We start from the raw sequence: 9,896 nt of genomic DNA on the forward strand, positions 1-9,896 counted from the left end.
GCATTCGAAGTGCCTTAATCTTGATGGTGGATACTTGTAGAGTAGATCCTGTTCTTTGATCTTTACATCTTTATAAACACCCCAAAACCAAGTGGGTTCAAAGGATTCAAAGGTTATCTCTAAAACATCCTATGGTTGTTTTTGTTTCATTCTAACCTCTATAAATGGATCCATGATGGTTTGGTTTTGTTATGAACTAAAAATAAGCTTGTTATTTTTAAAGTCTTCCGTTGCCGGTTTTTGTGAAAAACAAACTTATATTTCGTATCAAAACCCCAACACTAACCCGCTTTCGGATCGCGCATACACCCACGTACACTGGACGTACGTGGGAGTACGCACAGCGTACACAAGGTAGGGGCAAACCCTAATTTTTATGGGTTGCACCCTATTTAAGCAACTTATAAGACCTTTTGACATTCTATTGATCAGCCTCCATCACTCTCTACCCTAAAAACAAAACCTTAAGTATCATTTGTGAGTTTTGAGCTTGAAAGTGAGTTTTGGTGGTGTTTTTGGTGAAGTAGAAGATGAAGAACACTTGGAGGTTGCTTGGGATAGCTTGAGCTTGTTGATCCAGAGTCATCTTCATCTTGGCAAGTCATTTGAGGTAAAAAGCTCCAATCTTGATTATTCTTTATGTTAGATCCAACTTAGGGTGTTATTTATGCATTTTTGGGTCTTTTGAGCTAAAGTTGAGTTATGGTCTACTCCAGAAGCCATGAGGGTTAGATCTTAGCACAAATGAGGTCCCTTGTCCATAAAAATGCAACCTTTATGATTTATTTTGGTCCATGCAAGAATTAGGTTCTTTGTTATGATTCTTTTTGAGTTTTGGGCCTTATTAAGTCATGCATGGGTGTAAAGTTGCCAACTTTATGTGTTAAGTCACCTTCTAGAATCAGATATGAGAGTTTAGCATGTTGGCTTAATAGAATAAGTGCTTAATGAGTTAGGTTGGCTGTCTGTGGAGTATGCGGGGCATACCCAGCTCTTACGTTGAGCGTACGGGCCTCGGATGGTGTACGCCAATCATAAGTCTAAGTACGCCCAACGTACTCATCTGTTTGACTTTTGGGTTGACTTCCTCGAGTTTGGGCCATATTTTGGGCTTGTAGGGTTTGGGGCTTGTTGGGCCATTGGACTTCTGACTTTGGGTCATGGATAGACTAAGGGATTTGTTAGGATTAGGTCCATGATAGTTTTGGGCCCAATTAGGAAGTTAGGCCATAATGAGCCTTCGGATGTCATTAAATAAATTGGGCCTTTTGAGTAAACGGGTTGGGCCTTAGTTTTGGGCCAAGTAAGAAAAGGGTAAAATGGTCTTTTACCCTGGATGTTGGACAAGTAATTTAGATTCTTGATTTTGGGTTAAGATCCAATCATTAACTGGATATTATTTGATGATGATAGCGCGGGAATTTTCCGGACTAACGGACCGAGATTTTATTTGAGAGATTCATCAGCTTGAGGTGAGTTTCCTCACTATGTTTAGTGGGTCGAAGACACCAATGCCGACCCATGGGTTATTATGTGTAGGATGCTAGTTGTCTTCATGACTCTTTCATGTGTTATGTGTTTATATGTTTACAGGGCGGGGCCTGATGATTATATTGTATGCTATTTATCTTTGTGATTTTTATGTATGTGTTTATATGTTTGTATGTATATCGGGCGAGGCCCGATGCCAGGCTGGGCAAGATGACTGACAGATCTGTTCCGAGTGGGGCTCGATGCTGGGTGGGGCCCATTATATTTTTGATATGTATGGTATGTGGTATTTTGGGGAACTCACTAAGCCTTGTGCTTACAGTTTTTCAGTTTATGGTTCAGGTACTTCTGGTTCGAAGGGGAAGTTCCCGGGATGATTGCAGTCTACACACCCCATTGTTCCACATTTTATATCACTCTAATGTACTTGGATGTTTATTGATACACTTTGATTCACCATGGTTTCTATGATGTTGTTTTGGATAATGGCTTTATTAATTTAAAAATCAAAATTTTTAGTCCTACTTTTTAGGACGTTACAAGCTGGTATTAGAGCCTTAGTTTAAGGGATTCAGACATACAATCGGGTGTATCTGAACTCAAATTGAGGCTTTGGTATGGGCTTAAGCAGTCACTGAGAGCGTGGATTGGTAAAATTGCATAGTTCCTTGAGCACAATGGGTATATGATAACGATATCAGATACAAGTCTTTTTGTGAAGACGGAAGGTAGCAAGATCGTTGTTGTACTCACGTATGTGGATGATGATATGTGCATATTTAACTATATATTCAATGCACATTTCTAATACTTTTAGCTACAATTATGTTTATTTTGGGAACACAAGATACTTATTATGTTTAAAATATGTTTTGTAGCAGCGAAGACTTTCTCGGGACAAAAAGGAAGCAAACGAAGAGCTGGAAGCAAGAAATGGGAGCTAAAATAAAAGAAGAAGAAAAGAAGACTGAAGACAACGTCGTCGTGATCTCCAAAATGACGTTGTGAAAATAAGATTTGTAACCAGAAAAGCTGACTTGGAGGATACAAGATTTCGACGAGGGCCACGTCGTGGTGTCGGTCAGCCACGACGTGGTGATCAGATTTTGGAAATTATAAAATCCCGAACATTAGGTCGAATGGGAAGCCATGCAATCGGTTTTCTAAGGAGAATTACGACCGAAAACCCTTCTAAATGCAGAAGAAGATCGAAAATCAAGTGGAGCTCAAGGATTAAAGAAGATTTAGAAGAATTCCACATTGATCTAGTTGGTTTGCTAATCATTACTTATGTCTAGCGTAATTTACATAGATTTTGTGTGTTTTTCTGCAATAATGAGATGCTAAATACCTTTTACTTCTGTTTGGTGAAGATGAACTTGATCCATATGTGTTGATTTCGATTATTGAATGATTATTATTGATTTTACTTGTGTTTGATATTTAAACCCTAGCACATTTTATTTCAACTTTATATTGCTTATAAATCAGATTATGTGTGTTAATTGATCATATTAATTGCATGAATTTGTCTGCTAATTGTTTATGATCATTAAATAATTAGAGCTAGGGTTAATCACATTTTAGATTAAGTAATTAAAGTTAGTAACTTTAACTGTGTTAAAGAGCATAATTAATCTCAATTTGTGCTTAGTTGCTTAACTTGACCAGAGAAAAGTAAGTACTATCATTCATAATCCAATTTGTGCTTATTATTGATTTGGTGTTTAACTTGTGCATGATCATTGCTTGGTAATTCATAAATTGCTAGGCCTAGATATTTGATCATAATAGCTTCTAACAAATTGGTAATCAATATAATCCACCCATTAGAAATTAACTATAGAAGAAGGTGAAATCGGATGTAGGCAGAAGTATTTCTTTTAATTCTTGAAGTTAATTTGTTTTCTTTGCTTGCTTAATTGTTAGTTGATAGTAAGTTCTTCTGATCTTGCAAAATCAGTAAAAAAAACCCCAATCATAGTTTGTTTCTTATTTTAATTATAAGTAGTTAATTTATTTAATTGAATTTTGTTCCCTGTGATCGACACCTGACTTACTTGATCTATTCTATAATCTGACTAGGTACACCCCTATAAGTGCATAGTTAGTAAAATTTTGTTAGGTTATAAATTTAAGACTTATAAGTATAATTGTGCACATCAATGACCTGATTCTTACATGAGATCTTGAAGGGGTGATCAAGTAGTTAAAAGAAAACTTGTATGTTCGATTTCACATGAAGGATGTGGGCAGGCTGAATCATTTTCTAGGTTTAGAGCTAAAGTATGGTAACCAAGAAGTGATCCTTCATCAGCGAAAGTAGTCCTTTGATCTATTAAAAAGGTTTGGTATGCTGAATAGAAAGCCTTCAGCAACACCCATGGAAGCAAACCGTAAGTTGAGTACAAATGTGGGCAAAGAACTCGATGATAAAACTATGTATCGAAAGATTGTTGGTAGCCTCATTTATTTGACCTTAACAAGGCCTGATATCGCCTTTGTTGTTGGAATTCTAAGTCGTTTTATGTACGAGCCCAAGAAGCCACATCTAGAAGCAGTACATAAGGTTCTGAGGTATGTCAAAAGAACCTTAAACTATGGTATTTGCTTCAGAAGAACAGAAGACTGCATTTTATCAGGATTTTGCGATGCAGACTATGATGGGGATATAGATACTCGTAGGTCAACCACGGGCTTTGTATTTATGCTTGGACAAAGTGTAGTGTCTTGGTGCAACAAACGTCAACCCACAATATCTGTATCCACAATAGAGGCGGAGTACCAATCTGCAACAATGACAACTCAAGAATGTGTTTGGCTAGTTCAATTGTTGAGGGACTTGAATCAAGAGATAAATTACAACATTCCACTGTTCTGTGATAACATTTCATCCATTCAGCTTGCGGAGAATCCTACATTTCATTCAAGAACCAAACACATTGAGGTTCATTATCATTTCATTAGAGAGAAGGTGTTTGAAGGAAGCATAAATCTGAGGTATGTTAGAACTACATAACAAGTTGCTGACTCCATGACGAAAAGTTTGGCAAATCCAAAACTATTTGAATTCTGTAAAAGAATGGCAATGGTGGAATTTGGTGTTGAGGAGGAGTATTAACATGCAATCCCCAAACATGTGCTATGCACATGATCTATCTAATATTTTTGATTCATGTTTTTATGTCTTTTACTAGTTCTATTTTCCATTTGATGTGGGTAGTTAATATGTAAAAACAGGCAAGCATGGAAGCCATTCACATAAATGATCTTTTTCTCTTTTAGTAATCTATGTAGAAAATACACTTTGTATGTAATCGTTGGTATCCCCTTTTCATACTTAGTAATATATGTAGAAAATAAACTTTGTGTGTAATGCCCTTAGTAATATTGTTTAGCTTAATCTTTCTTGGAGTGTTTACACGTGATTGAAATGCCTTTAGTAACCATTACAAAGTTTTGGTAGAATTGACTTAATTTGCTTCTAAAGATACATATATAACTTAAAAGTCGTGCTTTTTCACTTCATTTGATTTTGGTGGGCGGAATAAGGTTAATTCAATTACATTTTACACATTAAGAACCACTAATATGTAGACCTTGGAACTCCTAGAAATTTATTAAGGATATCAAGAAGTGTATATCATGAAGATAATTACTAACAATAAAAGAACAAATTTCACATTAGATAGAAACAGAGGAATTGTATATCATTCATCAAATCTTACACAATCCTATGCTACATAATACACTCGATACAATTGATCACACGAACTTTGCAAGAACATTCTTATCAAACGACTCCATCTCTTTCCCAACAAGCTTACACCTTATCAAACTCCCAATCGTACCAGAAACCATCTTTAAATCCTCCCATCTATTCCCATTCGCTAATTTCTTGTACAAATAGCTCTCAAATGTCATTCTCTGAACATATTCATCACCACAAAGCTCCACCAACGCCTCCCTTGCCGCATTGTTCCCATAGAACACATGTTGCAGCAAATCCAAGAATCTGAAAGTTGTTATATACTTGGAATCCCATTGTTTCAGATACTCCCTTTTCAAATCACTCTCTCCGATCATCCTATGCCCTCCCTCCGAAGCTTTCACGATTGCTTCGCCACACATTCTTCCACTCTTTGCTGCGAAGTAGATTCCTTCGCCGGAGCATTTCGTCACATACCCGGCGGCGTCTCCTACCAGAGCCACCCTGCCACGGACTCGAACTGGACGAGGGTGTTCCGGTATTGGATGGGCTTCCACTTTGATTACTTTCCCACCGGCGATCTTTGGGAGGACTCTTGATCGGATCCCTTGCTGGTATCGTTTAATGTTTGGCTTTGAGCAGACGGTTCCGGTGCCGACGGCGACGTGATCGCATTTTGGGAAGACCCATCCGTAGAAGTCCGGTGAGACGTCGTCTCCGACGTACATCTCAGCGAGGTTTTGGTAGTATTCCATTTTGTCGTCGGGGAGTTTGATCCGCTCTTGGTAGGCGATAGCGCAGGCGTAGTCTCCGGCGTGAATAGACTTTGCCACGCGGCTGTTGGCGCCGTCGGCGCCGACAATGACGTCGACGGGGAGGTACTTGATTCGGTTGTTGACTGTGTAATGGATGATGTAAGGTTGGTTAGGTGAGGTGGGGACGTCAAGCTTCGTTACAAGCGCTTTAAGGAGGATGACACCTTTCGATTCAGCTCTTGACCGGAGATAAGAATCAAGAACTTCGCGACGGAGCATGGAGATATACTCGTGGGACTTGAGGGTTTTACCGAAGTCGACAGTGAGGTTGGATGGGGAAATGATTTTCATGTGGGTTACTTTCCGGTCGACGAGCTCCGGTGGTATGGAAAACTCCTCGAGCATACAGAGTGGAATCGCACCGCCGCATGGTTTGGCGCCGGAGGGGCTGCGCTCAAATAGGTATGTCTCTACCCCGCCGGAAGCTAACGCCTCTGCCGCTGAGGATCCTGCTGGGCCACCGCCTATGACCGCAGCGATTAGCCTTCTGCCGGAGATGGGTTTGTTTGAAGTCGAAGAAGCTGTGATGATGAGTTTGTGGGTGGGTGTAAACCTGTAGGATGGACGGGTTGGGATTCTGAAAGTGACGGTGGAAGTGTGAAGTGGGTGAGTGATGGCGGCCATGGCTACCTTGTTTTTCGTTTGTTATGTTACTACGGATCCAATTAGGGTTTAAGATTCGTGCTGTAATGTTGATCTAATTTAGTAAAATTTAATAAATCGATTTAAAAAAGAGTCCCAATAAAATATAGTAAAATATTTTTATTGCTGAAAGTTGAAATAGACGCTTAGAAAACTTATATAAGGAAGAGGTAGTGACCGGTGAGTAGGGACCCATTGACCTCTATGTTGAAACAGGTTTTAGGATGTAGCTTTTTTTTATATAAATAATGATGAATTGTTGTATATATATTCAATTAGGTGTAACACTCATGTATTGTATGAGTTAATTAAAAAAATTAAATATAAATGTCTAAATATTTAAAAACTTTGGATTTCTAAGAAAATAAGAAAAATAACGAACTATTAAAACCGATTTTTTTTATCTTTTAAATTTAAATAAATAAACAAAATAAATTAATGAGCTTTAATTTGAGAATTTTGAAATAAGAAAGTAAATTCATTAATGAAATTGATATATATTTATTATTATATTTATTGTAATTATTATATTAAAGTATTATGTGGAATTTATTAAATAGAAAAACTCATGTGGAAAATAAATTAATTCAAAATAACCACAAAATGAAATTTGAAAAATTGAGTGAGAGTGTGACATGTGGCAAAAAAACCTTCATTTATTAGAGTAGATATACAATACGTGTGTGTGTGTGTGTGTATATATATATATATATATATATATATATATATATATATATATATATATATATATATATATATATATATATATATATATAGAGAGAGAGAGAGAGAGAGAACAAAAATATGAGATATAAACTCCTACTTCTATGGAAAGACTATGTGGACTATTGACTATTTTTACTCATTCAATGTTACACGTTTTTAATATTCTCTAATACCCTCCGGCAAGCTCAAGGGCACTTGATCAACAGAAGACACATAGCATATCTTTAGCTCACGAGAATCTACCTGCTCACGAATGAAATGAAAGTCTAGAGCTATATGCTTAGACCGTGTACTGATGACATGATTTTTGCTCATAAAGATTGCTCCAACATTGTCACACAGAACTAATGATGGGTGGCTGATTTGTGCTCGAAGATCTTTGAGTAACTGTTTTATCCACATTAATTCTGTTGTAGTATAGGCCAAGGAGCGATATTCAGCTTCAGTGCTGGATCTAGCCACTACCTTTTGTTTTCTTGAAGTCCAACTTATGAGATTTAACCCGTGAAAGATAGCAAAACCATATTGAGGGCGACTATCATCGCGATCAGAATTCCACCCAACATCAGAGAAAGCATGAAGAGACTTAGCATTTGTTGGTGTGAAATGTAAACAATGTGTAATCGTCCCTTTGATGTAGCGTAGAATTCGTTTTACAGCTTGCCAGTGTTGATTTTTTGGTGAGTGCATGAACTGACAAACACGGCTGATAGAGTAGGCAATATCTGGTCTTGTAATAGTAACATATTGTAGAGAACCAACCACTTGTCTGTAAAGAGTAGGATCAACAAACGGGTCACCATTTTGATGAAGACGAGATTGTGGATCAGACGGTGTGGTAATCGGTGTTGCCATGGACATATTGTTGCTTTCAAGAATGTCCTGAATGTAAGCCTGTTGTGACAGAGTTAGCCCATTTGCATTTCTTTGAATTTGGAGACCAAGGGAAAAAATGAAAATCACCAAGATCCTTTAGTGAGAAGACACGATTCAGATTAGTGATAAACCGTTGTAGATGAACTTCATTTGTACCTGTCACAATTAGATCATCTACATAGACAAGAACATATATAGTGGATGGAGAGGAAGAATGAACAAATAAAGAAGTATCAGATTGACATGCATGAAATCCATTAGAGATTAAGTATTGCTTTAGCTTGGTAAACCAAGCTCGTGGTGCTTGTTTAAGCCCATACAGAGCTTTATGTAGACGACAAACATGTTGTGGTTTCATGGAATCCTCAAATCCCTTTGGTTGTTTCATATAGACAACTTCTGCTAAATCACCGTTTAGAAACTTGTTATTGATGTCTAGTTGCCGAATACGCCACCCTTGGGAGAGGGCAATAAATAACACCAAACGAATTGTAGTGGGCTTGATAACGGGACTAAAGATTTCAAAAAAAATCAACTCCTGCTTCTTGACTAAACCCTTCGGCAACCAATCGAGCCTTGTGTTGCTCTATAGAACCATTTGCTCGTCTTTTGATTATGTAAATCCACTTACAACCGACAACATTAGTGTTAGTGGGACAAGTAACAAGTGACCAAGTGTTATTTTTCATGAGAGAATCATATTCCGATTTCATCGCATTTTGCCAACATTTGTGCTTATTTGCTTGTGAAAAAGTTTGTGGTTCAAAATTTGGATAAGGGGAAGTTGTGGCTGCTAAGGCTTTGGGTTTTAGAGAATTTGTGCGAGCACGAGTCACCATGGAATGCTGATTTTTATCAGCGGGGCGAAAATGAGTTGGAAGAGGATTATTTTGTTTTGCACGTGAGCTGATCGTGGATTGCTGAAAATTAGAGTTTGAAGATTGTAACACAGGTGTGGTGGGAGATGTTTGAGGATCTGTCTGATGACTGATAAGTGGCGACATACTCTACAACTTTCGTTTAGACTCTGTCGGCTAATTTTGAATTTATTTTTAAAGTTATATTTTAACAGGCCTGGACAGGTAAAGTCCGTTAAAAATTCATAACTTTGTCGTCTGACGTTTGTTTGCGTTTGTCTTTTTATCGTCGAGCCCTTATTAACGAGATCTTTGATTCTCGTTTAGATTGTGTTGGTTAAAAATCGATCGATCTAAAATTCGAATTCCAGGTTGTGTACTACTATGTGAAATCTTAGAAAAATCATAACTTCTTCATATGAAGTCAGATTTGGACGTTCTTTTTATGCACGCTCTCGGTTTAACGTATACTACGAATTTCATTTAGACCTCAAAGGCTAAAGAGTATTTATCACAAACTCAATTTTTAGGATTCCCGGTGTCGTGTCGGTTTTGCCGTAAAACTTCGACGGGTCATAACTTCTTCGTTATAACTCGGATTTCGGCGTTCTTTATATGTACGGAACCCTTGCGACATATACTATAACTTGGTTAAGATTATTTACTCTAAATAATATTCTATCAAAACGTCATTTTTGACGCTTATTGTCTCTAAATTGAATAGCCCGAATCTGCGGGCGTTACATCCTTGCTTGCATCGATCTTCTCTTTTTTCGATTT

General features: G+C 37.5%; 1 protein-coding gene and 1 pseudogene across 1 annotated transcript; one reads left to right on the top strand and one right to left on the bottom strand.

The window, feature by feature from the left end:
- Positions 1 to 3,874: 3,874 nt before the first annotated feature.
- On the top strand, positions 3,875 to 4,612 carry LOC145105379 (secreted RxLR effector protein 161 pseudogene; annotated as a pseudogene).
- A 563-nt stretch (positions 4,613 to 5,175) lies between these two features.
- On the bottom strand, positions 5,176 to 6,714 carry LOC145107740 (geranylgeranyl diphosphate reductase, chloroplastic-like). The gene has a single exon (XM_079044692.1). The coding sequence runs from the start codon at positions 6,637 to 6,639 to the stop codon at positions 5,257 to 5,259; it is 1,383 nt and encodes a 460-aa protein (XP_078900818.1). The 5' UTR covers positions 6,640 to 6,714; the 3' UTR covers positions 5,176 to 5,256.
- Positions 6,715 to 9,896: the final 3,182 nt, after the last annotated feature.

This window comes from Lactuca virosa, chromosome 4 (genome assembly GCF_052849685.1).
Source record: "Lactuca virosa cultivar CGN04683 chromosome 4, Lactuca_virosa_CGN04683_v6, whole genome shotgun sequence".
NCBI classification, from domain to species: Eukaryota; Viridiplantae; Streptophyta; class Magnoliopsida; order Asterales; family Asteraceae; genus Lactuca; species Lactuca virosa.